Consider the following 27,232-nt stretch of genomic DNA (forward strand, 5'->3'; position numbering starts at 1 on the left):
GGACCGGGCTCTGGGATTGGGTGGGTCCGGGGAGAGCAGGCCCGGGCACTGCGGAGTGGGGGGTCGGGGGTGAGCAAGGGCGAGCACTGGGAGTGGGGGGCCGGGTACGAGCAGGGAGGCTTTGGGAGTTGGGGGGTTGCGGGATAGCAGAGGCCGGGAGGAAAGCAGGGGCCGGGCACTGGGGTGGGGGTCGGGTCGAGAGCAGGGCTGGGGAGCAGACGAACGATACCAACCACCCCCCCAAAGGACTGGGTGTGAGCGGTGCGGGGGGCAGGGCCAGAGAGAAGGCAGAAGCCGGGCTCTGGAGTTGGCCCGGGGAGGGGCGAGGGGTCTGGGAAGGGTGGGGAGCCAGGGGAGCAGAGAGCCGGGACGAGAGCAGGGCCGGGCACTGGGAGTAGGGGGCCGGGGAGAGCAGGGCCCAGGGCGTTGAGCAGGGTGGGAGGAAGCGGGGGCTGGGCACTGGGAGTGGGGGCCCGGCTGGGTAGGCGGGGCCGGCCGGGCGTTGGAGTGTCGGGCCGAGAGCAGGCGGGGGAGCAGGGCCAGCACTGGAGTGGGGCCGGGGGGAGCAGGGGCTCTGGACGGGAGAGCAGGGAGCAGGGCGGGGCACTGGGAGTGGGGGCCGGGGGGGAAGCAGGGCTAGGGGAGCCGGGATGCAGGGTCGTGGGGTCTGGGAGTGGGGCCGGGGGGAGCAGGGCCGGGACGGAGCCACGGGCGGGTCTGGAGGTGGGAGCGGGCCGGGAGCTGGGCAGGACCGGGAGCGGGGAGGCCGGGCGGGGGAAGCAGGGCCGGGCATCTGGGAGTGGGGGCCGGGGGAGCAGGGCCGGGGGAGAGCGGCGGGCAGTCTGGGAGTGGAGGGGCCGGGGGGAGCATGCCGGGCTCATGAGGTTGGGGGGGCAGCGGGCAGGGCCGGACTGGGATGCGGTTGGGGGACAGGGCTGGGGCGGGGGAGAGCAGGGCCGGTCTGGGACCAGGGCCGCACTGGAGTGGGGGGCCGGGGGAGCAGGGTCCGGGCCTGAGAGCAGGGCCGGGCAACTGGGCGTGGGGGGTCTGGGGGGAGCAGGGCCGCCGCCGTGGGAATGGGGCAGGGGATCAGCGGGAGTCGGAGGAGCCGGGGGGAGCAGGGCGGGGGCAGGGCTCGGAGCTGGGAGGGGGGCTGGTGGAGCAGGCCGGGCTCTGGGAATGGGGGCGGGGGAGCCAGGGCTCAGGCCGGAAGAGGCGGGGGGGAGCAGGGCGGCGCACTGGAGAGTGGGGCACGGGGGAGCAGGCGGCAGGGGCTGGGAGTGGGGGCCGGGGGAAGCCACGGGCTCTGTTGATCGGCGGAGCAGGGCAGGGGGAGCAGGGGCCGGGACTGGGAGGGGGCTGGGGAGCAGGGCCAGGGAGCAGGCTGGGGGGACAGGGCCGCGGCACTGGGATGGGGGCCGCGGGGGAGCAGGGCCAGGGCTCTGGGGTGTGGGTAGCCGGGTAGCAGGCCGGGGAGACAAGGCCGGGGGAGCAAGGGCCGGGCACTTGGGAGTGCGCGGGGCCGGGGAGAGAGGCCAGGGGAGCAGGAGGCTGGGGGGCGGGCTGGGCACTGGAGTGGAGGGGGCGCGGCCAGGTGGGAGGAGGGGCCTGGGGCGGGCCGCTGGGAGTGGGGGGGAGGGGGAAAGGGCCCGGCCTGGGATGGTGGGTCGGGGAGCAGGGCCGGACTTGGGATCGGGGGGGTCCGGGAGAGGAGGGTCAGGGGGAGACAGGGCCGGGCCTGGAGCAGTGCCGGGGTCGGGGAGAGGGGCCAGGGCGGTAGCAGGGCCGGGCATGGGAGTGAGGGCCTGGGGTGCCAGGGCCGGCACTTGGAGTGTTGGGCTTGGGGGTTCAGAGGCCGGGGGGAGCAGGGCCGGCACTGGGAGTGGCCTGGGGGGAGCAGGGCCGGGAGCAGGGCCGGCTATGGGAGTAGCAGGGCCAGGGGGAGCAGGCCGCGGGCTCTTGAGAGTGGGGGGTCGGGGAGCAGGGCCGGGCACTGGGGAACTGGGGGGGTTGGGTGGGTAGCAGTGGCGGGCGCGGGATTGGGGGCCGGGGAGCAGGGCCGGTGTGGGAGGCAGGGCCGGGCTCTGGGAGTGGGGGGGTCGGGGGCAGCAGGGCCGGTTACTGGGATGTGGGGGGCCGGGGAGCAGGGCCAGGGGGAGCAGGGGCTTGGGGGGAGCAGGCTGGGCACTGGGTAGATTGCAGTGGGGGCCTGGGAGCAGGGGCCGGGCACTGGGAGTGGGGGGCCGGGGGGAGGAGGGCCGGAGTGCTCTGGGTTTGGGGGGATCGGGATGAGAGAGGGCCGGGGGAGGCAGGGCCGGGCACTGCGGGAGTGGGGGCCGGGGAGCAGGCCAGGGGGAGCGGTGGCTGGGGGGTAGCAGGCCGGCACTGGGAGTGGGGGCTGGGGGGAGCAGGGCCAGCACCTGTGAGTGGGGGCCGGGGGCGAGCAGGGCCGCGGCCTCTGGAATGGTTAGGGGGGCAGGCCGGGCTTCTGGGAGTGGGGGCCGGGGGAAGCCAGGGCGGCACTGGAAGTGGGGTGGGGGAGCAGGCCGGGCACTGGGAGTGGGTTGGGGGATCGGGGAAAGGAGGGCCAGGGGGAGCAGGGCCGGGGACTGGAGTGGGGAGGCCTCGGGGGGAGCAGGCCGGGGGTAGCAGGGCCGGGCACTGGAGTGTCGGTCGGGGGCAGGGCCGGGCTCTGGAGGTGGAGGGGTCGGGGAGAGCAGGGGCCGGAGTGTAGGGGAGCAGGGCCGGGCACTGGGAGTGATGGGCCGGGGGAGCAGGGCCGGGCACTGGGATTGAGGCGTTCTTGCGGCGGGGCAGGGCCCGGGCCTCTGGAGTGGGGCCAGGGGAGCAGCCGGGCTTCTGGAGTGGGGTCGGGGGGGCAGGGCGGGCAGCAGGCGCCGGGCACTGGGTAGTGGCGGGTTCGGTGGGAGCAGGGCCGCGGCACTGGGAGTTGGGGTCGGGTCGGTGCCAGGGCGGGTCTGAGAGTTGGTGGAGGCCAACAGGGGAGCGAGAGCCGGGCACTTGGAGAGTGGGGGCGGTCGGGGGAGCCGCCGGGGGGAGCAGGGCCGGGCACTTGGGAGTGGGGCGGGGGAGTAGGGCTGGGGGAGCAGGGCCGGGGGGAGCAGGGGCCTGGGGGAGCAGGGGCCGGGCACTGGAGTGGGGTTCGGGGAGAGCAGGGCCGGGGGAGCAGGGCCGGGCCTAGAGTGGGGCCGGGGGAAGTGAGGGCCGGGGGGATCAGGGCCGGCTCTGGGCAGTGGGGGCCGGGGGGAGTAGGGCCGGGCACTGGGAGTGGGGGTCGGCTGGGTTTCAGGGGCCTGGGCTTGGGAGTGGGGTCGGGGGGAGCAGGCCGGGCACTGGGAGTGGGGTCGGGGAGAGCAGGGCCGGGCTCGGGATTGGGTCCGGGAGAGCATGGGCCGCGGCACTGGAGTGCGGGGGGGGGCCGGGGGGGCGGCGGGCTCTGGGAGTGGCTGGTTGGGGAGAGCGGCCGGGGGGAGCAGGGCCGGCACTGGGAGTGGGGGTCGGGGGAGAGTCAGGGTGGGAGGGGAGCAGGACCGGCACTGGGAGTGGGCCGGGGGCAGGGCCAGGGGGAGCAGGGCCGGGCTCTGGGAGTGGGGGCCGGCGGGAGCAGGGCGGGGCGTCGGGAGTGGGGCCAGGGGAGCAGGGCCGGGAGGAGAGCAGGCCGGGCAGTGGGTGTGGGGGGCCGGGGAAGGCAGGGGCCAGGGGGAGCAGGGCCTGGGTAGCGGGCTGAGGCACTGGGAGTGGGGTCGGGCCCTGGGTTAGCAGGGCCGGGGGGCCCCCGCTGCCCTTGTTGCCCTGAGCAGAGCCGGTGCCCGGGCTGGGAGGGCCCTGCCCTCACGCCCTGGGGTCTCCTTGCAGCACAGCGGGATCCTGTCTAGCCTACGGCTGGCTCTGGCGGACGCTGGTGCACGAGGTCGAGGAGCCCTGCTCCCTGCGCTACGGGCCCGAGGCCTATTGCCCAGCTGGACCGAGGCGGCATAGCGGCGGCTGGGAGACAGAGTCGTGTGGGGGCACTGCAGGCCCAGGGGCTTCCCCAGGTACCCGCCCACCAGCCCGGGCTGCCCTCGGGGGGTAGGGGGCTGCTGCAGGCTGGACCTCCCCTGAGGGCCATTCCCCTAAGCCCAGGATTTGCATCAGCACCTCCACCGCTTTCCTTGCGGCGGTAGACGGACTCTCGGGCGGGGGGGAGCGGGGCAGGCATGGCTCTCTGGGGGGGGGGGGGGCAGACAGCTCTCAGGGGGCAGGGGGCGGTGAGCTCCTTCGGGAGAGGGCGATTGGGCTCTGGGGGGGCACAGGCTCTCGGGGCAGGGCAGGTGGCGGGCTCCGTAGTGAAGGCGATGAGCTTCTGGGGGTGCGGACAGCTCTTCAGGGGGCGGAGGGCAGGTGAGCTCTCAGCGTGAGGAGCGATGGCTCTGGTGGGCACAGACAGGCTCTCAGGGGCAGGGGGCAGGTAGGCTTCTCATGGAGGGTGTGGGATGGAGTAGGGGCTGTCTGCATTGGGGAATGGGAGTAGCAGGGGGATTGTCTTTGGTGCATGGACAGGTCTGAGGCTGTAACCGAACCGCAGGGGCAGGAGGGGGCACCTCATCGAGGAGAAGGCGAACCAAAGGATTTCAGCCGGAGGAGGAGAGGCAGGACAGTTTGGGTTTGGGCTATGGGAGGGAATTCAGGGGATCTAGCTGGGATCAAGCACCCTGACCCCCAGAAGGACTCAGTGGAGGGGTTCCTGACTGTGCCTGCCAAGCTCTGCTGTAACCTGTGTTCCTGTTGTCAAAAACACCTCTGTTTTACTGGCTGGATAAAATCACCTGTGGGTCCCAGAAGAGGGGTGCAGGGTGAAACCCCCAGACTCCCGTGACAGAGGGCGATTGGGCTCTGGTGGGCACAGGGCTCTCAGGGGGCAGGGGGCAGGGTGGCTTCTCGTGTGGAAGGAGGGGTGCAGGGCTGGAACCCCAGACTCCGTGGACAGAGGGCGATGGGTGCTGGTGGTGCACAGGCTCTCAGGCAGGGGGCAGGTGGCTTCTCGTTGGGGGACGATGGCGGCCTCTCTGGGAGCAGAGGGGCTCTCCAGGGGACGGAGAGCTCTTGGAGTTCTGGAGGGTGGGTGTATGATGGACGTCCAGGGGGCAATGGGAAGTGGCTTGCGCTGGGGGACCAGCTACCCCACCCTCTCCGCCCAGTCTCAGATCTTGCACGGAAGGCCCTTCCTGCAACCTGCGCTACGAGCGCACGGACTGCAACCTCATGTGCTCGGCCAAGAGGGCACCGGCCACGTCCGATTCTGCCGGGCGGGACTTCCGCGTCCGCCTTCTCCAGCAGGTGGGGGTCCCTTGCCCCACGCGGGGCGTCTGGGCCCCTCTTCCCCCCACAGTGCTGGGGCTGGGGCTTGGGGCTGCCGCCAAAACAACTGACGTGCACCGTGGGGCACAATCCTGAGGCCCAGGGGTTAGTGGGCAGCATCCTGCCCAGGGCTCACTGGGACGTGCCTTGTGCTTGGCCAGGCCCTGCCCCTGCCCCATCTGTGGCCCAGAAGACCCCACCTTGCCCCAGCGCCCTCAGCTGCCCTGCAAGGGGTGCAGTGGGCGTTAGTTCCCAGCCATATGCGGGCTGTGGGCAGCATGTGCTGGGCTAACAGTGGGCCTGGCCCTGCAGGTACCTGAAGAGTTTGGCTTCACTCCCTGGGCGCCCTGTGATGCGTGATTGACTTGCGTGTGCGATGGCATTGGCGAGCACCGGGATTGGCCAGGGACGAGCCAGTCGCGGCCAGTGCAGACCGCCCGCGTGGAGATGGTGAGACCCAGCGGCAGGCACTCTCCCGCCCCCCCCGTGTGACCCTTTCTTCCCCCCTTGGAGCTGTGGAGAGGCTTGCTCCCCTCCCTTCCTAGGGTGCGGCAAGCGGGGCCTCTGGGACGGGGGTAGCACCTAGTCCAGGGCATCCCACAATGCCCCTGCCAGTCAGTGATCTGCCGTCCTCTCCCATGCCCTGCCTCAGAGCAGACTCCTCGGGCTCAGCTTTCCCAGGACAGCCCTGCCCCGGGGGCGGACATGCCGGTTGTGGCCACAACGGCGCCACCCTCTCTCTGGCACACAGGCCGCAGGGCGCTGAGTGCAGCCGAGGGCAGGCTGGCTGTGCTGAGCCCTGCCTGTGGGTCCAGATGCTCTTCTGGGGCAGGGCAGATCAGTGCCTGGGTCTTGCCTGGCCTGGCCCTCCAGTCTGAGAACTGCTGGACACTGGCTCCATCTGTGCCAGGGCGCAGGAGAGGCGTTCCCTGTTAAGTGATGCACAACAGGGCAGGGTTGGGGACCTGGGCCCAGGCACTCTCAGGGGATCCCCTCTTCTCCCTGGGCAGGTGAACCCGCCTGCATTTCACTGATGGGGCTACCTGGACACCTGTGTGTACCTGCTGGAAATCTGTTTCCTGGGACCACTTCCATCCCTGCCCCCAGCATCATCATTGATTAAGAACAGGTGGGAGGGGGTATATGAAGCCTGGATGCTGGGTTTATGCTTGTCGTGGGGAGGGAACTGGGCCAATGGGTTAAATCAGGACGCTAGGGCATCAGGACGCCTGGGTTCTCTGCCGGCGTCGAGAGGGAAAGAGCTGAGCGAGGCTGAGATCGAGAGGTCAGCGCTCTGTTGTGCTGTTCCCAGCCCAGGCGCTCCACTTGCTCTGGACTGGGAAGTCTCTGTCTCTCCTGCATTGAGAGGCTGTGCAGGTTGCTTTCAGGGAGTTTGGAGGGGTGATTGATGACGGTCCCGTGGGGTGATGGGAAGTGCTGTCCTGCGGGACCCTCCATGTGTTGCACTAACACCCAGCCTTGTCCCCAGCACCATCCCTCATTGAGCCGGGCTGACAGCCCCATCACCCGCCACAGGGACAATCACATTGCCCTGGGCTCGAGAAGCAGGCTTCCCATCAGCACCCAGCTCGACACCAATTCCGAGCTCTCTATCTCTCCCACCGCTTCATGGGCATTTGCAGGTGAGGCTGCGGCACCAGGCCAGCCCCCAGGCCCCTCTACGTGGTGTGTACGTCCAGGAGCTTATCTCGTTCTTTTTGGAACCCTGTTATAGTCTGTGAGCTGTTCACAACATCCTCTGGCAAACGAGTTCACAGGTTGACTGTGTGTGTGCATAGTGAATTACTTGCTTTGGGTTGTTTTAAACCTGCTCCCTATTAATGGGCTGGTTTAGAAACAACAAATCCTGCATCTGAACAGGGGTGTTAGACTAGGGTGTCTGCTGCAGTTCCCATCTAACCCTGTGCTTCTATGTTTCTAGTTTCATTGGGTGACCCTCGTCTTGTTTCTGGAGCAGTAAAGGGACACTTCCCTGTTCACGTTTTCTCGCACATCATTCAGGATTTTTAGATCTCTATGTATATCCTCCCCTTAGCTGTCTCTTTCTAAATGAAAAGTCCCAATCTTGTTTAATCTCTCTTCATATGTACTTTCCAATTCTAATATTCTTTTTAGATGGGGCGACCACATCTTCACATAGATTCCAAGCTGTGGGTTGTGGGACCATGGGATTTATATAGAGGCAACGTGATATTTTCTGTCTTATTTATCTCGTCCCTTCGTAATGATTCCTCAACATTCTGTCACTTTTGGCTGCGCTGCACAGTGATGGATGTTTTCAGAGAACTCTCCACATGTTACTCCAAGATCGTTTCCTGAATGGTAACAAGTTAATTTAGACCTCAAATTTTGTCTGTAGGTTGGATGATGTTTTGTCTTTGCATTTATCACCACTGAATTTCCTGCCATTCTGCTGCCCATGTTAGGGACTTCCTTAGTCCCCCCTTGGTTCTTGCACCCAGACAGAAAGCGAAGGCCTGAGTGCAAAGTGCAGGCAATTGCCATGTTTATTGGTGGTTATTCAAAACAAGGCAGGAATCACAGCCCGTACCCAGTAGAGCTTTTCCCTATCCCCTCCTCTGCGGTTAACACGTCCATCCTGCAGCCTCAAGCATTTCGCCATAAAACTGTGTCTGCTCGAACAACCAGTACCAAATCTGTCCTCAGACCTGAAGCACATGACTGCTCACTGACAGGGAATCAGCATGGAGACAGTTCCTCTCCCAACACATTGTCTTCCCAACAGTGGCCACACCACAGTCAACTTGGTTATAAGGCTGCTCAACTTTCTTAACAGCTTATTACTTCATGTTTGAGACCTTGTCAGAGCTTACCTACACTGGGATCTTTCAAAAGGAAAGTCAGTGGATCCATTCAAAAAGCAGAAAATTGTCTCTGGTAGGAACTGAAACTTCCTTGATCAAATCACTTTCACACCCTTCAGCTGCAGTAAACTGCTTGCAAAGACTACCATGAGGATTCCTTTCCCTAGGAACTTTTCTAAGCACCAATTCATCCCTCACAGAAATTCTGCCCTTACCCTCTATCACGGAGTTTGGGAGAGACCAGGCCCTGCACCCCCGGCTTCCTGCGATTCACCGTGACTCTCAGCCAGGCAGTAACACAGAAGGTTTATTTAGACAACAGGAACACAGTCCAAGACAGCTCTTGCAGGTACAGACAACAGGACCCCCTCAGTCAGGTCCATCTGGGGGAGCCTCAGGGAGGTCAGAGCCCCATCTGGGCTCCCCTCCATTTTCCCAGCCATCTCCAAACTGAAACTCTCCAGCCCCTCCTCTGGCCTTTGTCTCTTTCCCGGGCCAGGAGGTCACCTGATCTCTTTGTTCTCCAACACCTTTGTCACGGAGTTCCTGGACAATGCTCTGGAACTGCTCCCTACAAAGCCAGTCCGGACTCTGGGGGAGCCCCCTCTCTGTGAGCAGACTGTCTTCAGGGCAAGAACCTCACACGGCTTCCACCTTCCTAGGTCTGACCTTGGAGCATTCAGCATCCTCTGCCCCTCTGTGGGAAAGCCAGAGGTCCAGCACGCATCCCAATTTCACAGTCAGACATGACTCTTAGCCAGCCAGTAAAACAGAGGTTTATTAGACGACAGGAACATGGTCTAAAACAGAGCTTGTAGGTACAGAGAACAGGATCCCTCAGCTGGATCCATTCTGAGGGGCAGTGAGCCAGACACCCACATCTGCCTTCACTTCTCGTCTCCAGCCAGCGCCAAACTGACTCCATCTCCAGCCCCTCCTCCTCTGGGCTTTGTTTCTTTCCCGGGCCAGGAGGTCACCTGATTCCTTTGTTCTTGCACACCTTTAGCATCCCCTTGGAGGGGGGAAGGGCCCCGGCCGTTAGTTGCCAGGAGACAGAGTGTCGGCCATTTATGCACACTGGCCCTTTGCTCTGCAACAATCTCACTCCCTAGAGACTTAAGAACTGCATAGGGGAAACAGATGCACCCACCCAGTATTCAGAGGAAACATTAAGAGCAGCCCCACTTCGTCACAACCTTCAGCTGGCACCTTCGTAGAGGAGGGCCCCAGGTCATTAGCTGCCAGGAGACAGAGTGTCGGCCATTTTCTGTCCAGACAGCATCACATCTGCCCTCTACGGCTCTACAACAATCACACCCCCTTCTCCCACCACCTAGATACTTAAGAACTGCATAGGGGAAACTGAGGCACCCACACAGTATTCAGAGAAAACGTTCAGAACAGTCCCACTTCACCTAGGGCTTGGTCTAAAGGAACACTTCCGTGAGTCACAACAGACTCTTTTTGGGTCTTACTCACATCCATGTTCACCTTTGGCCCATCACATGGATTCCTACAGAATCGCCTTTTAGGGAAACTCATAGATTCATTAGATAAAAGATTAGAAACGTTATCCTTCCCTTGGCCATGAACAAGTTCAGGAATCTTTTCCTTCTTGCTACAAGTTGTCAAATTGTCAGTAGGTAACACAATTAAATCACTTTCATGCTCTTCTTGTGCCCTGGCTAGGGTATCACCCTGATCAGACAGAGTTGCTACACCATTTTCCAACCACACATTAGCAACAGGCAAACTACAAGCACCAGAATTGTCTGGTCTCTGGAATTTTGCTAGGACACTAACTGGATGCAACCTAGTCACAGTGCCATTCTCCCCAGCAGACACAAACTCAGGACCATTCCCTTCCTGGGCTTTAGCTGTATCCACAACCAACTCTGAGACACCTGTGCTATTCTCCACCATCATTCGACCAGGCTTGAAAGGTCCCCCTAGTTGTCTGCTCCACAGACCACGAGAAAAGCCGGATGACACATGTCGCCTTCCCCAGATCCACAGCCTTTTGGGATTTCCTTTTCCCCTTGTCCCCGCACCACAGCTTTGTCACAGGAATACTGCTTGAATGAACCGAGGTGCTTTCCTTCATGGCCAGGTCATATACCCCTGAACAGACCACATGCGACATTCCTCACTGTCACATTTCTTCCAGCCAGGAAACAGGTAAAATAGGGACACTCATCTTCCACTATCCCTGTCCATGCTGACTAGACAAATTCTTCAAGCCCACCCCAAGCTGCCTTTAGGCTCATCCACCCATCCGGCCAATGCCGCTCTATAGTACACTCTGCTTTTCGTTGCTCACTACACTGAGCTACTTCAGCAAAATCACAGTTACCCGTTCAGGTTCACTTTACAGTGCACTACGCCACCAATTCATCACCCATCACATCTACCCTTTTTTTCTCAGTTAGGGCTTCAACCTGACGCAGCCCTTTCATCTGCTCCTGAGAAATATTTTTCTGACCAATGAGATCTTTCTGTGCTTGTTCTAATTTCAAATTGCCACTTTTGAATTACTGGACAACATCTCAGACACTTTCATTCACTTGACAAACTGCTTTTGCACAGGGCACACTTTTGAAGAAAACCCTCCCCAGCCAAATCATTGCCATAATAATAGACACAGGTTAAGATCATCCTGTCCTGTAACCGGCTACTTCAGCTGAACAAAGCTTTATATTTCTTCCAATCCAATGTCCTTAGGCAATAACTTCCTTACCCCAGCTATAACTTATTCCTTCAGGTGGGGGATTCCGGGGCTAAAGGCACACGAACAGTAGTCATAGGACTGCAACTTCACACTCTGATTGGTTATATCTTCTCTTGAAAGATCTGCTTTAATAGAGTGATGTTAATAATTTGCCTCTAACAGTTTTTACATTGATTAATTATTATGAATTTCATTACCACTCCCATACTAGTTTGTAACCTGTCCGTTGAATCGGCCTCTGTATCCATGACTGAGAAGTTAAGCTAAGTAATGCCAATATTTAAAAAGGGCTTTAGAGGTGATCCCGGCAATACAGGACCGGTAAGCTAACGTCGTACCGGCATAATATGAGTGGAAACAATAAGTAAAGAATAAATTGTGCAGACACATAGAAAAAACGGTAAACTGTTGGGGCCAAAAAGTCAACATGGTTCCTCTAAAGGGAATGTGTCTTTTCTAATCTATTAGAGCTCTTTGAAGGGTCAAACAAACATGTGGACAAGGGATCCGGAGACTAGTTTGTACTAGCTTCAGGTGAAAGCCGGACCAAGGTCCTCTCACCAGGCTCTGTAGAGAAATTAAGCTGTCATGGAATAAAAAGGGAAAGTCCTTTTCATGGACTGAAACTGGTAAAGGACAGGGAAAACAAATGCGGTAGGGATATGGTAAATTCTCAAGAATGGAGAGGGCGGTAAATAACTAGTGGTGTTCCCCAAGGGTCTCCTAGGACCATCTATTCAACTTTTTTCATAAATGATCGGGAAAAAGGTGTGGGTTAGCTGTTGAGGTGACAAAGTTTATGCAGTATGTTACTAACTCAAGATAGTTTAAAAAGACAAAGTCAGACTGTGAGAACTTCAAAAGATCTCACAATCTAGATGGGCAACAAATGGCAAATGAAATTAATGTGGATAAATGTTAAAGTTGCATGACCATTGGAAAAAATAACCCCAACTATACATACAATATGATGGGGGCTAATTTAGCTACAATGATGTCATGGTATAAAGTCTTGGACTTCAATCATGAAGTTCTCTGAAGACGTCGACACAGTGTCATTGGTGTCAGATAAAGCAAAAAACAAGATTGTAGGATCATTAAAAAGGGGATAGAGATTAAGTGACTGAGATATATATTATTGTCCTTATATAATCCATTTGGTCAGCCCATTCTCGAATACTGCGTACGTAGTGGTCTGCCTTATCTCAAAAAAGATATTTCAGCACATAGAAAGGTTAGAGAAGTGGGGAAAATGATAGCAAAAGCAACAGTAGTACTGCTGACCTTAGAGACTAACATTTATTTAGTACGAGTTTCGGATACAGCTCACGGGATGCACCAGAATCGGAACAACACAGACAGGGAGATATATACATACAGGAACTGAAAAGTGGAAGTACGCATTTACACCACACATGGAAAGAGTCTAATCAATTGAGATAGCTATCCTTCAGCAGGGCGAAAAAACTTTTGAAGTGATATTTCAGTGACCCATAAAAGGTGTGATTACAACATAGGGAATAGATTCAAATTAGTGTAATGACCCAGCCATTAAGTCAGTGGCACTGCTAGTTTACCCGCATGGGCCCTCTCCAGGCTTATGCCAAATTTTATGGTGATCGTAGAACAAGCGCTTCCTTAGCCTCTCATTCCTCCAACCCTCTACTCTACTTGCCATTGATGACATCTCATCATCTGGGACTCATGGAAAAGAAAGCCTCACAGGAATCCACCGTGATTCCAATTTCCATCCCAACCATCAACCTCAGCCTAGATCAATCCACATAAGCAGTCATTTCCTAGGACAATACGGATGGTACATAAACACCCCCTATACCGGAGAACCCACTGACCGCTATACTACACATGCCTCCGCTTCCACCCCAGGGACACACGCACATGATCCTTGTCTACAGCCAAGCTCTAAGATACAACGTATTTGCTCCATCCCTCAGACAGAGATAAACACCTACAAAGTCTACAAGCTACACTCGTAGAGGAGTGAAGTACTTGCAGCCACTGGGACACACTCAAAACTTCAAAGCGCTTTGCCGTATGCACAGCGCTTGAAGTGCAGTTATAGCCATTACCCTCATGCTGAAAATAAATTGTTAGTCTATGGTTGCCACAGATTACTCTTGTTCTTTTTGCGGTATAAGACTAACACTGCCAATGGCTGCTCTCCCCTGAAACCTAAAATGATTAAGGGTTTTGGAAGAGGGTTCAAAGGGTTCCATATGAGGGACCCACAGAATTATTTAAAAGAGGGCGTAGCCTCTTCAGTTTGGAAAGGGAGTACGTAAGGGATATTAAAGGATAGAGGTATAAATTTTTTATGTAGTGAGTGGGAAACAGTATAACTAATTGGTTGGGACAGAATCACCGCGTACTAATCTAATTACAAAGAGCCGAAAGGGATGAAAAAGTATTTTATATTCCCAAAATATAAGGAAACTAGGTGAGGTCACAAATGAAATTCAGGGCAGCAGGTTATAAAACAAATTATAAAAAGAGGAATGTTCCTTCAACATGCCCAATGCGTCTGCTTCAGCGCTCACATGTAACCTGGTGAACTCCCCTTGGCCCTGAGGAGGTCATAGGAAGGTTGGACTAAGCGACTGGTTTTAGAAGAGAGGGAATTGATAAATCCCAGAGTGTTAAATGTCCGATTAAGTGGCTTTATCCAGGATGGGCTAAGGAATGTGCCCTAGCCTCTGTTTGTCCCCAGCATGATGGCATGGAACAATTGATGGCAGGAGAGGGGTCACTTTGATCTATTGCGTTAGCTCACTCTTCTGGGCACCTGGCAATTGGTGCAGCAGAAGGCCACTGGTCAGTAGACCAGGATTCTGGCTAGTACGGGGAGAATGTCTGGATGTGTCCGACCGGCCTCCAGAGACTAAGTCGTGGCCAGTGGCTACCAACCAGTGCAAAAAGGGGCAGCCCGATGTCCTTCAGCCCTGGAGCTGCAGTAACCAAATGCTATCGTGCTCCTGAAACTCAGCATGTGACTGAGCCATTGCGCTCAACCCCACCTCAAGGGGCTCCGTTGAAAAAGACTATGGTTCACGTGGATCTAGTCAAAACTGTCTGGAAGACCTTCAACCCCAGGGCTGCCAGCTTAGGCGAGGCTACGCTGGCCCTTGGAGTACCAGAGCACCCAACTTGGCAGTCGCCGAGTTTACTTGGGGCGGCGAGGTGCCCGTTTTCAAGGCATTAAGGTGGTTTTTGCAGGTCCGCCAGGGTGGCCCTCCTGTCGTCCGCTGGCTTCACCAAGGCGAGGCATCTAGCTCATGATATTTTCTGAGTGGTCACTCAAACCCAGAGGACCCTGTCCATAGGCAGGGTGGACAGGAAGGCAGCGTAGGCAAGGGGCTGGCTGCCAGGGAACAGGGGCGGACACGCCGGCACAGGAGGGGCTGAGCGGTAATAGTAGCAGCCACAGAGAGAAAGCGGCTGGGCAGGATGGAGCGCCTCGTAAGGGCTGAAGCCCAGGGCTGGTTCTGTGTTCAGGCGCCCAGCCCCGTGTGTCAACAGAGGCGGAAGAAACCCCACTTCCACTGGCATCACTGTGGATGGGCTTGGAGCCGTAAAGCCCAGGGAGGGAGCAGAGCTGCATCGCCTGGGGGAGCGCTGCACCTGGGGGGGTGAAGGCCTGAGGCGTGGCACCGTCTCCCAGGGCAGGGAGTTGAAATCTCGCATCCTGGGAACCAATCCTGGGCCTGGCCCCCTGCGGTGGGGCCTGTGCGGGCTCTAATATTCCACAGTAGAGGGCACAGCTCAGCAGCACACCATGTGCTAGAGGCAGCCTGACACACCACCACGCTAAACGGTTACAATCTGCAGCTCTACCAGGGGACGCAGCTTCTAGAGAAACGGCACAGCAGCGATTTTTGAGCAGGGCACAATCGGCACCAGCCCCAGCCCGCACATCGACCCTCGTGCAATCGCACCCCCACCTGTGGCTCACCATGTGCCAGCATCAGGCCGTAGGGCAGAACTCGGATAAGCCGGGACAAGAGCTGGGCTGGAAGGAGCTGGATGGAATGTCGTGATGATCAGCACCAAGGCAGCAGGAAGTCTGCCAGGAGAGCAGGAGAGGGGACACAGCTAGGGGGAAGGCAACAAGGTTCATTAGGGACGATGCTGCCAGCAGGGAGCAGCCCCTTTTTCCCTGCCTCTCTCCTTCCCCAGCACCTATCAGTCTCCCTTGCTCCACATGGTGTGTGGTCCAGAGCTCCTCTTGCCTCTCCACTGTCATTGGTCTGATTGCCCTGTGCTGTGCTGAAGGTGATGCGTCTCCTGCCGAACAGCTCCATTCTCCTTTCCCACTTTGTGGCCCTCTTCCTCATGCTACCCCTGTGCCCAGAGGCGGGGATGTGGAACAGGCCATCAGGCAGGGCGGATGCATGGATTCGGTGCTGCAGCCCAGCCCCTAAGTTCCAAGAAACCAATGAGCACGCAAAAGCAAACGAGGCTCTGCTTGGGCTGACCAAGCCATGGGGCAAGGCCGACCTAGGCAGCTGTTGCCCGTGCTCCTCCTCTTCCCGACCCAAATGGACTGAGGCTCATCACCAATTCTCTTCGGACTGCCCTTAGAAGTTAGCCACCTCCCTGAGTCCCACGCAGAGAGCACGTCATGACCTAGCTTCTGCTAGGTGTCAGGTGAATGCACGCAGCCTTGGTAGCAGAGGGCTCTGGATAAACCCCCATGTAGTTATGGGGTTTTCCCGTGACTTGCAGCTGCCTCAGCAGAGCCTACTAGACACCATGGAACCCAGATCCAAAGAAATGGGTTTATTCCAGGGCTTGCCTACGGACAGCCTACAAGGAGGAACACTGGGCATCGGGTTTTAGGTTCAATCGGACTACTTCGGTCGCTGAGCGGCTCCCAGGCTACTGAAAACCCCTTTGCGGCATGAATCTGCCCTGTGAGAATCGCGACAGTCTCCACTTCTCTAAAAATCCAGGTAGTCTCGATTTCTAGCTGCAATAACAGGACCTGGTGCTGTGGACACCCTGCCTGAGGGTGGCCTCTGCCCCTTACAGCATAAGGACCGAGGTGTAGCTGGCTACAGCTTCCCACAGCGAGTCCACCCAGATGGGTCTTGGGGAAGCCACGGTCATGCACCCGACTTTTTGCAGTCTTTACGAGGTCTGAAATGGAAATTACAGCCACTGTGGACGTTATGTGTCTCGTCTCAGCCAGCCAGTTACGCATCACGGAGCCAGCCATGCATGTGTGTCCAGTCGTATTTTATGATCTCTCGCACTACAGCACAGCGTAACATCCTGTTAACCTCTCCTTGGAGGCCGTTGAAGCCGTCAGGGCTCGAACCACAGTGTCTGCGTTAAAACAGAGTTTGTGGAACTCCTTGCCTGAGGAGGTTGTGAAGGTTAGGACTATAACAGGGTTTAGAAGAGAATTGGATAAATTCATGGAGGTTAAGTCCATTAATGGCTATTATCCAGGATGGGTAAGGAATGTGTCCCTAGCCTCTGTTTGTCAGAGGATGGAAATGGATGGCAGGAGAGAGATCACTTGATCATTGCCTGTTAGCTTCACTCCTTCTGGGGCACCTGGCATTGGCCACTGTCAGTAGACAGGATACTGGGCTAGATGGATGTCACGGAGTCACCGGGCGATGCTCTGGAACAGCTCCCCACAAAGCCAGTCAGGACCTTGGTGAGCCTCCTCTCCCTTGAAGCAGACTTGTTCAGGGCAAGAAGCTCACACAGCTTCACCTCCTGGGTCTCTCCTTGGAGAATTCAGCATCCTCTGCCCCTCCGTGTGCTTCCCACAGCGAGTCCACCCAGATGGGGTCCTGGGGAAGCCACAGGGTCCTGCACCCCCACTTTGCAGTCAGACGTGACTCTCAGCCAGCCAGTAACATAGAGGTTTATTCGATGACAGGAACAGGGTCTAAAACAGAGTTTGTAGGTACAGAGAACGGGACCCCTTTGCCGGGTCCGTTCTGGGGGTCAGTGAGCCAGGCCCCCACGTCTGCACTTCACTCCTCGTCCCCAGGCAGCTCCAGACTCTCAATCCCCTCCAGCCCCTCCTCTCTGCTCAGCCCCTTTCCCCCGCGCCAGGAGGTCACCTGATCCCTTTGTCTCCAACACCTTCAGCTGGCACCTTTGCAGAGGGGGGGCCCAGGCCATCAGTTGCTAGGAGACAGAGTGCCCGGCATTCAGGTGCACTGGCCCTTTGCTCTGGCAGATACTTAAGAACTGCCTGGGGGACACTGAGGCACCAACAGCGTATTCAGAGAAAACATTAAGAACATTCCCAGTTCGTCACAATGGACCTTTGGTCTGACCCGGTATGGCCGTTCTTATGTTCTTATAATATTGGCACAAGTTATGGAGTCACCTTCTACTGAACTCACAGTAACAGTATTTACATAAAAGGTGGCAGTGTATTTGGTTGCACCCAGACAGCTGCTCAGAGTTATACAACATACCCAGGGCCAGCTCTACAGTTTTCGCTGCCCCAAGCAGCGCACCGAATTGCCGCTGCGGGTGGGGGGGGAACAGTCTGTGTGCCCTTAAGGTGCCAGGCACGTTTCTGCAGTGGCGGCAGTTTGGCGGCAGCTTCTATGTTTAACTGAAGCCGCCCCAGACACACAGACAATAATACTGTTTAACTCAAGTATCATCATAAATGTTAATATCCCTTTTTTGATCTTTGAATTAAAGCCATAGCAATCATAGAATATCAGGGTTGGAAGGGACCTCAGGAGGTATCTAGTGCAGTGGGTCCCACACTTTTGCAGTGGTGACCCCTTTCACGCAGCAGCCTCTGAGTGCGACCCCCCACTTATAAATTAAAAACACTTTTCTGTATATTTAATACCATTATAAATACTGGAGGCAAAGCGGGATTTAGGGTGGAGGCTGACAGCTCGTGACCCCCATGTAATAACCACACGACCCTTGAGGGGTCCTGACCCCCAGTTTGAGAACCCCTGATCTAGTCCATCCCCCTGCTCAAAGCAGGACCAATCCCTAGGCAGATTTTTGCCCCGGATTCCTAAATGCCCAAACCACTGAGCTAAGACTTGTTTGCTTACATCACAAGACCTGAGCAAACACCTCCCCTTCTACCTCTAACAATGCAGAGTTGCATTTCAAAGCTCTGTTCATTTACATATTTTCCTAATCAGTTTCTACAGCTGGGCCCTGGGTCAGGTCAGTCTGGGAGGTGATTAACTCTTTCTGGCCCTGTCACCTTTCAATGAGACAGTATATTACACTCCTAACGTTACACCAGCCTAGAGTGGCCAGATGTCCCGATTTTATAGGGACAGTCCTGATATTTGGGGCTTTGTCTTGTATAGGCTCCTATTACCCCCCACCCCCGTCCTGATTTTTCAAATTTGCTGTCTGTTCACCCTATACCAGTCCCATCACCATTTCAGGCAAAACACCCCCCCCCCCCCGGACTGTCGCCATATCGAGGAAACTGAGCCACACTTAGGCTTCATAAAAATACTACAGAAATTCCTCCCTTTGAGTGCTCTCAGCTGAGCCCATCCCACAAGCCAGGGGGCGAGGGGAGGGGCTGGGCAGGGCAGTGCTTGGACAGGAGACTTCCCAGGATGCCAGAAGCTGCCGGGAGCAGCAGGGGGGCCCAGTAGGGGACACGGTCCCCTTGCAGTTAGTGCTGAACCTAGTGCAGCACTAGGGGAGCGCTGCACAGCTGGAAGAGTTGCTAGGGTCTCTGGCCCACATACCCCAGAGTCGGAGTGTTAATCCCACTGTCCTGGCCCCATTCTAATTAGGTGGAACTTATTCTGCCTCTCCGAATTCCCCCTGGAGCTTCAGCGGAGCACAGACTCTCCTTCACTTCCTGTTCCAAGCTGCTAAAGAGCCCTGCTGTGTGGTTGTTACCCAGCTGTTCCATGCTCCACCCCAGAGGCAGCTGCATTTCATATAGCATCTTTCAAACAAACTGTGGCCCAAGGGTCGCCCCGGTTCAGTCAGGGGTGTGGGGCACAAGAGGCATGTAGGACAGGGAAGTGAGAGGCATTTGTGGCTGAGATTTTGGAGGAACTGCTGTGTCCATGATACAGAGGCCTAGAGGCGCTGGAGCGGCGGTGAAGAAGGCTCGTGCATGGAGAGCGTGTGGCACTGATATGAAGTGGTGGTGCTGGGGAAGTGGGGGAGAGATGGACTCGTGATGCCAGCTAGAGTCAGGGATGGAGGGGGACTGCTCAGCCTTCTGAGCTGCCTAGGCTGTGGGATGGGTGGGTGCGTGGCCGTGGGGAGTGCCTGTGGGACGGATTCCTATGGAACTGCTCCCTCCTTGGCCTTGGTAGCAGTCGCTTCATCTCACCCTGCAGAGCAGATGGGCCGGATCCTGCAGAGAACGGCCATCTCCACCAACATCAAGGAGCGGCTGGACTTCTCGTGTGCCCTCTTCGGGCCGGATGGGGGGCTGGTGTCCAATGCTCCCCACATCCCCGTGCACCTGGGTGCCATGCAGGAAACCGTCCAGTTCCAGGTAGGCGCAACCCCAGCACACACCTCTTGGGCATCCCCCTGCGACCTTGCTCTGCACTTCGTGGGCTGGGCCTGCGGCTCCCCCTGGGCGGCCCTGAGCACCACTCTTGGTGCCATTTCAGATCCGGAACCTCAGGGCTGACCTGAACGAGGGCGACGTGATCCTCAGCAACCACCCATGTGCGGGGGGCAGCCATCTCCCAGACTTGACTGTCATCACACCCGTGAGTATCACCAGCAGGGCCTGGGCAAGGCGCAGCTGGTGCCGCTGGCTGCAGCTCCCCATGGCCAGGGCCGGCTTTACGCTGATTCCCCCGATTCCCCGGAATTGGGCTCTGCGCCAAAGAGGGCCCCGCGCCTAAGGGGGTCCTGCTCCCGGGGTCTTTGGCAGCATTTTGGCGGTGGGGGGTCCACTCCGGGGTCTTTGGCGGCATTTCGGTGGTGGGGGGTCCTTCAGTGCCGTGGAAGACCCAGGGCGGACCCCCCCACCACCAAAGCCCCGGACCGCTGCCGAGTATTCCTATTGGGCCCCGCGGGTCATAAAGCCGGCCCTGCCCATGTCAGATCCAGCCAGAAGCTGTTCTCTATCTGGGGGAGCCCTGGCGCCCACAAGTGACATGAGTTTATGGGTCTCAGCCCATTTCTGAGCAGGCAGGTCTTGCCACATCAGAGGTGCCAGCCCCCAGGGCACTGTAGCCTCAACAGAGAGGCCAGGGGCCAAGTGGGGCTGACAGGATGGTGACTCAGGGCAGCTGGTGTTCCAAAGGCAGGGGCAGTGGGTGGGGGTTGTCCCACACCTGACTGTGCCCTGCCCAAAGCCCCTGCAGGGCATGTGGGTCCCTGTCCCTGATTCCAGCTGCTCTCCCCTCCCAGGTGTTCTGGCCAGGGGTGCCAAGGCCTGTGTTCTTCGTTGCCAGCCGTGGGCACCACGCGGACATCGGCGGCATCACACCTGGCTCCATGCCCCCGCACTCCAAGGTGCTGCAGGAGGAAGGTGCCATCTTTGTGTCCTTTAAGCTGGTGAAGGATGGAGTCTTCCAGGAGGAGGGTGAGTCTGCTGAGGGCAGGATGGAGGTTCCATGCATGAGCTGGGAGGAGCAGCTAAGCAGCCTTGGGCTGGATTTGCATGCGGATGGGAGACCCCCGAAGGGATCCCCGCGCTCTGGCCACGGGGAACCGTCTTCCTGCCCCTGGCATGAGCTCCCCTTCCGCACCAGCAGGGTGGGTGGGCTCGGTCTCCCAGCCCTGCGGGGGGTGAAGGATTTGTTCATTGGGTGTTTGCCTCCCCCAAGGCCCCAGGCTGTGGACTGGGTAGCTCTCGGCCCCCGATAGCACCATCCTGCCCAATCGGGACCCTGGGAGCCAGTGTGCCCCTTGGGAAGTGAATATCCCAGCATGCAGTGCAGCCCCTGGGGCATCCTGGCACCTGTCTCCAGGGGCCCGCTCACACCTGCCCTTCCTCTCAGCAGCTGTGAGCGAGGCCCTGATGGCTCCCGGCTGCATCCCAGGCAGCAGCGGCACTCGCAACCTCCAGGACAACCTGTCGGACCTGCGGGCGCAGGTGGCAGCCAATCAGAAGGGGATCCAGCTGGTGAGCGAGCTGATTGGCCTGTATGGGCTGGAGGTGGTGCAGAGCTACATGGCACACATCCAGGTAAGGGGGTGGGGCCTGGCCTGAGTTCCTGGGGCTGTTTGCCATGATCTGTGTGCAAAGCAGCGGGACCCCTGGGCTCCCCTGCTCCCCACGTCCCGTTCCCACCCACGCCCCGCTCTGCCCCACAGGCCAACGCAGAGGTAGCAGTGCGGGACATGCTGAAGGGATTTGCCACTCGCTATGGGGCAGCGACGCACCCCATGGTGGTGCAGGCGCAGGACCACATGGACGACGGCTCCCCCATCCGGCTGAAGGTGGAAGTGGACCCTCAAGAGGTGAGCCAAGCCTTTCTGCTGGGGGTTGGGGCTGATGTCAGGAGCTCTTGTGAGGGAGGGGGATCTGCAGGGGGAGGAATGAGCGGGGTAGCAGGAGCATGAGAGAGTTGGGGGGAGCTAGCTGGCAGGAGGAGAGTTAACCCAAAGGTGGGTGACCCAGGGGCAGACTCCCATCTGATGGGTGAGCAAGGAAGGGGCTGAGGGTGATTTGGGGGGGGTGAATCTGTAGGGGAGGAGCTAGGATATTGGGGCAACTCTGATGGGGGAGGTGGGTGCTGGGCTGACCCAGGATGGGGGCAGAGGGGGGCCGGGCTGCTGGGCTGACCCCTGGGCTATGGGGGAAGGGCTGGAATGAAGGGGGGCCAGATGGCTCAGCTGACTTGTCTCTGGGGGGAGGTGGGTGCTGGGCTGGTCCAGGCTAGGGTGAAGGGGAGCCAGGCAGCTGGGCTGACCCCTCTCTGGGGGGAGGTGGGTGTTGGGCTGATCCAGGTTGGGGTGAAGGGGGGCCGGGCGGCTGGGCTGACCCCTATCAGGGGGGAGGTGGGTGTTGGGCTGATCCAGGCTGGGGTGAAGGGGGGCTGGGTGCCAGGGCTGACCCCTCTCTGGGGGGAGGTGGGTGTTGGGCTGATCCAGGCTGGGGTGAAGGGGGGCCGGGCAGCTGGGCTGACCCCTCTCTGGGGGGAGGTGGGTGTTGGGCTGATCCAGGCTAGGGTGAAGGGGGGCCAGGCGGCTGGGCTGACCCCTATCGGGGTGTGGGGGCAGAGCCCTGTTCTGAGCCTGGCTCTCCGCAGGGCAGCGCCGTGTTTGATTTCTCTGGCTCTGGCTCCGAGGTGCATGGGAACTGCAACGCCCCCCGGGCCATCACCCTCTCGGCACTGATCTACTGCCTGCGCTGCATGGTGGGCCAGGACATCCCGCTCAACCAGGTGGGGCCCCGCACTGGGGCGCTGGGAGGTAGGGGGAGTTCGGCTCCCCCCAGCCTGCTCTCCCTTCGATCCATGCCAGGAACAGGACAGTTAGTGTTGGGGGGGAGCCTGCCCACTGCAAACTGAGCTGAGACCCAGCAAACTCCTAGCACGCAGCAGCCAGTGACTGCCCCTGGGCTTGTCTCAGGGGTGAGGCCCCAGGCCAGCGGGGAGAGGGGTCTGCAGGGAAGAACGGTGGGTGTTGGGGGGCATGTGCCTGATCCCCTTTATACAAGAGCAGGAGGGAGCCAGGGCATCTCCTCCCAGACTGTGCCCCCATGCCAGGGATCCCAGGGACATGACACGCAACAGAGCGCAGCCGTCCCCAGGTCCCCGCATACACTGCTACTTGAGCCAAGATGGGGTGCTACAGGCCGGGGTACAGCAGAGCTGGGGCTGAGGTCTCTGGGTGGCACTGGGGCTGGGGCTGGCACAGGGTGCTGGAGGCTGAGGTCTCTGAGTGGCACCAGGGCTTGGCCTGGCACAGGGTGCTGGGAGCTGAGGTCTCTGGGTGGGGCTGGGGCTGGCACAGGACGCTGGGGGCTGAGGTCTCTGGGTGGTGCTGGGCCTGGCACAGGGCGCTGGGAGCTGAGGTCTCTGGGTGGTGCTGGGGCTGGCACAGGGCGCTGAGGGCTGAGGTCTCTGGGTGGGGCTGGGCTGGCACAGGGTGCTGGAGGCTGAGGTCTCTGGGTGGCACCGGGGTGGGCCTGGCACAGGGTGCTGGGAGCTGAGGTCTCTGGGTGGGGCTGGGGCTGGCACAGGACGCTGGGGGCTGAGGTCTCTGGGTGGGGCTGGGGCTAGCACAGGGCGCTGGGAGCTGAGGTCTGTGGGTGGGGCTGGGGCTAGCACAGGGCGCTGGGAGCTGAGGTCTGTGGGTGGGGCTGGGGCTAGCACAGGGCGCTGGGAGCTGAGGTCTGTGGGTGGGGCTGGGGCTAGCACAGGGCGCTGGGAGCTGAGGTCTGTGGGTGGGGCTGGGGCTAGCACAGGGCGCTGGGAGCTGAGGTCTCTGGGTGGGGCTGGGGCTAGCACAGGGCGCTGGGAGCTGAGGTCTCTGGGTGGGGCTGGGGCTAGCACAGGGCGCTGGGAGCTGAGGTCTCTGGGTGGGGCTGGGGCTAGCACAGGGCGCTGGGAGCTGAGGTCTCTGGGTGGGGCTGGGGCTAGCACAGGGCGCTGGGAGCTGAGGTCTCTGGGTGGGGCTGGGGCTAGCACAGGGCGCTGGGAGCTGAGGTCTCTGGGTGGGGCTGGGGCTAGCACAGGGCGCTGGGAGCTGAGGTCTCTGGGTGGGGCTGGGGCTAGCACAGGGCGCTGGGAGCTGAGGTCTCTGGGTGGGGCTGGGGCTAGCACAGGGCGCTGGGAGCTGAGGTCTCTGGGTGGGGCTGGGGCTAGCACAGGGCGCTGGGAGCTGAGGTCTCTGGGTGGGGCTGGGGCTAGCACAGGGCGCTGGGAGCTGAGGTCTCTGGGTGGGGCTGGGGCTAGCACAGGGCGCTGGGAGCTGAGGTCTCTGGGTGGGGCTGGGGCTAGCACAGGGCGCTGGGAGCTGAGGTCTCTGGGTGGGGCTGGGGCTAGCACAGGGCGCTGGGAGCTGAGGTCTCTGGGTGGGGCTGGGGCTAGCACAGGGCGCTGGGAGCTGAGGTCTCTGGGTGGGGCTGGGGCTAGCACAGGGCGCTGGGAGCTGAGGTCTCTGGGTGGGGCTGGGGCTAGCACAGGGCGCTGGGAGCTGAGGTCTCTGGGTGGGGCTGGGGCTAGCACAGGGCGCTGGGAGCTGAGGTCTCTGGGTGGGGCTGGGGCTAGCACAGGGCGCTGGGAGCTGAGGTCTCTGGGTGGGGCTGGGGCTAGCACAGGGCGCTGGGAGCTGAGGTCTCTGGGTGGGGCTGGGGCTAGCACAGGGCGCTGGGAGCTGAGGTCTCTGGGTGGGGCTGGGGCTAGCACAGGGCGCTGGGAGCTGAGGTCTCTGGGTGGGGCTGGGGCTAGCACAGGGCGCTGGGAGCTGAGGTCTCTGGGTGGGGCTGGGGCTAGCACAGGGCGCTGGGAGCTGAGGTCTCTGGGTGGGGCTGGGGCTAGCACAGGGCGCTGGGAGCTGAGGTCTCTGGGTGGGGCTGGGGCTAGCACAGGGCGCTGGGAGCTGAGGTCTCTGGGTGGGGCTGGGGCTAGCACAGGGCGCTGGGAGCTGAGGTCTCTGGGTGGGGCTGGGGCTAGCACAGGGCGCTGGGAGCTGAGGTCTCTGGGTGGGGCTGGGGCTAGCACAGGGCGCTGGGAGCTGAGGTCTGTGGGTGGGGCTGGGGCTAGCACAGGGCGCTGGGAGCTGAGGTCTCTGGGTGGGGCTGGGGCTGGCACAGGGCGCTGAGGGCTGAGGTCTCTGCGTGGGGCTGGGGCTGGCACAGGGCGCTGAGGGCTGAGGTCTCTGCATGGGGCTGGGGCTGACACAGGACGCTGGGAGCTGAGGTCTGTGGGTGGGGCTGGGGCTAGCACAGGGCGCTGGGAGCTGAGGTCTCTGGGTGGGGCTGGGGCTGGCACAGGGCGCTGAGGGCTGAGGTCTCTGCGTGGGGCTGGGGCTGGCACAGGGCGCTGAGGGCTGAGGTCTCTGCATGGGGCTGGGGCTGACACAGGACACTGGGAGCTGAGGTCTGTGGGTGGGGCTGGGGCTGGCACAGGGCGCTGAGGGCTGAGGTCTGTGGGTGGCGCTGGGGCTGGCGCAGGGCGCTGAGGGCTGAGGTCTCTGGGTGGGGCTGGGACTGGCGCAGGGTGCTGAGGGCTGAGGTCTCTGGGTGGGGCTGGGGCTGGCGCAGGGCGCTGGGAGCTGAGGTCTGTGGGTGGGGATGGGGCTGGCGCAGGGCGCTGGGAGCTGAGGTCTGTGGGTGGGGATGGGGCTGGCACAGGGCGCTGGGAGCTGAGGTCTCTGAGTGGGACTGGGGCTGGCACAGGGCGCTGGGAGCTGAGGTCTCTGGGTAGGGCTGGGGCTAGCACAGGGCAATGGGGGCTGAGGTCTCTGGGTGGGGCTGGGGCTGGCGCAGGGCGCTGGGAGCTGAGGTCTCTGAGTGGGACTGGGGCTGGCACAGGGTTCTGGGAGCTGTTGACCCTCTCTGTGCCCCCTGTGACTGTGCTCTGACCTGGAGCAGTGGGTTCAGCCCCGGCATGGTGGAGGACAGAGGGGCGGGAGTGCTCGGGCAGCCTGATGTCCTCTCCCCCACGGCAGGGCTGCCTGGCCCCGGTGCAGGTTCTCATTCCCAAGGGCTCCATCCTGGACCCGTCCCCGGAGGCTGCCGTGGTGGGGGGCAATGTGCTGACCTCGCAGAGGGTGGTGGACGTGATCTTCAGGGCCTTCGGAGTCTGCGCTGCCTCCCAGGTGAGACCGGGGGGCATGTGGGGCGGGGGCAGCAAGCCCTGTGTGGGGCTAGGAGGGGCGGCCGTGGAGCTGGGCCCAGCCTAGGGCAGTTCCCTGCTGAATGGGCCCAGGCGGCTGGAGGCATCCCGCAGGCTGGGGCTGGGCACCCCTTGGGGTGGGGCTGTGCCCCTTCCAACTGCCCTGGCTGGGGCTGGGACTGAATCTCCTCAGGTCTGGGACCCCACGGCAGGGTGCTGCCTGGCACAGGGTGAGTTTGCTCTCCTGTCGTGGGGTCTGGGGCCGGCTCTCCCGTTGAGGGGTCGCCGGAGCCAGCTGTCCCGTCGGGGGGACCCCGGAGCTGGCTCTCCCTCCATCTCTCATCCCCTTGCTCCAGGGCTGCATGAACAACGTCACATTTGGGAACGAGGACATTGGCTACTACGAGACGGTGGCAGGTGGCGCAGGGGCCGGGCCCCACTGGCACGGGCGCAGCGGGGTGCACACCCACATGACCAACACCCGCATCACTGACCCTGAGATCCTGGAGAAACGGTAGGCGTGGCTCTGGGGCCCCACGGGGAGCACCCCATCTTTGCAGGGCTCTTGCCTAGGGCCAGCCTCCTTGGGGGACATGGGGCAGGGAGCCTGGGAGAAGGGCCTGGGGGGGTGCTGGATGGAGTGGGAGGTCCCTTGGTGTGGGAGTGGCAGCAGCCAGGACTCCCAAGACCTTTGGGGTAACCCCAGCTCTTTAGGGGGCCCCACCAAGCCAATGGGCCCTCGGGGTTTAGTGTCCTCAGTTCCTGTAGCCTCTGGCGGGGGGGCTGAGCCGGCTGTGGGTCCCAGGGTCTCCCTGTTCTCTCCTCGGACAGTGGCAGTGTGTGCAGTGAGATGGGGTGGAGGGTGCCCTGCCAGTGGGAGGCGGGGGTCACCCATCTACCCAGTGACGCTCCCTTCCCCCCAGGTACCCAGTGATCCTGTGCTGCTTCGAGCTGTGCCGGGGCAGCGGGGGCAGCGGGCGGTTCCGGGGCGGGGACGGGGTGATCCGTGAGCTGCTGTTCCGCGAGGAGGTGGTGCTGTCGGTGCTGAGTGAGCGCCGGGCCTTCCGCCCCTACGGCCTGCATGGTGAGCACCTGCCATGGTCCGGCCCTGTGTCCCAGCACCCCAGCCCCTCCCCATCCCTGCACTCTCACTGCCCAGATCTTCGTGGTAGCCCTATCTGTCCCCCATTTGATCCTCCCTCTGACTCCCCATCTAACCCCCTATCCTCTGTCACCCTATCTACCTTCCCTCTGACCCCCTGTCTAACCCTGTGATGATGCGGTTCTGGTGGGACCCAACTGAGGTGCCAATTCAGGACCAATCGCTTAAACAGGGCAGTCACAGCCCCAGGCTGGGGTTTTTCCACCTCTAAGGCAAACCAAACCAGCCAGACAAAAAGGACTTCGGTTTCACCCCACTGGCTAACCACAAGTCACACAAGCAGTTTCCTTAGACACTCCAGTCTCCCAGTATCACCACCAGTTCCACACGTCCTGGGGATGAATGGTTATGAAAACCAACACCCCAGTAAAAGAAAAAG

The 27,232-nt window shown here is 60.4% G+C and overlaps 1 protein-coding gene across 1 annotated transcript in view; it reads left to right on the plus strand.

The window, feature by feature from the left end:
* The window catches only part of OPLAH (5-oxoprolinase, ATP-hydrolysing), a 59,099-nt gene that overhangs the window by 14,375 nt on the left and 17,492 nt on the right, over positions 1–27,232 (plus strand). Inside the window, 11 exon segments of the mRNA XM_075063406.1 lie at positions 5,199–5,337; positions 6,848–7,001; positions 19,278–19,438; positions 19,560–19,661; positions 20,311–20,485; positions 20,907–21,091; positions 21,220–21,366; positions 22,158–22,292; positions 25,525–25,674; positions 26,048–26,205; positions 26,615–26,791. Coding sequence (XP_074919507.1) covers positions 5,199–5,337; positions 6,848–7,001; positions 19,278–19,438; positions 19,560–19,661; positions 20,311–20,485; positions 20,907–21,091; positions 21,220–21,366; positions 22,158–22,292; positions 25,525–25,674; positions 26,048–26,205; positions 26,615–26,791 — 1,683 coding nt within the window.

This window comes from Chelonoidis abingdonii, chromosome 2, assembly GCF_003597395.2.
Source record: "Chelonoidis abingdonii isolate Lonesome George chromosome 2, CheloAbing_2.0, whole genome shotgun sequence".
NCBI lineage: Eukaryota > Metazoa > Chordata > Testudines > Testudinidae > Chelonoidis > Chelonoidis abingdonii.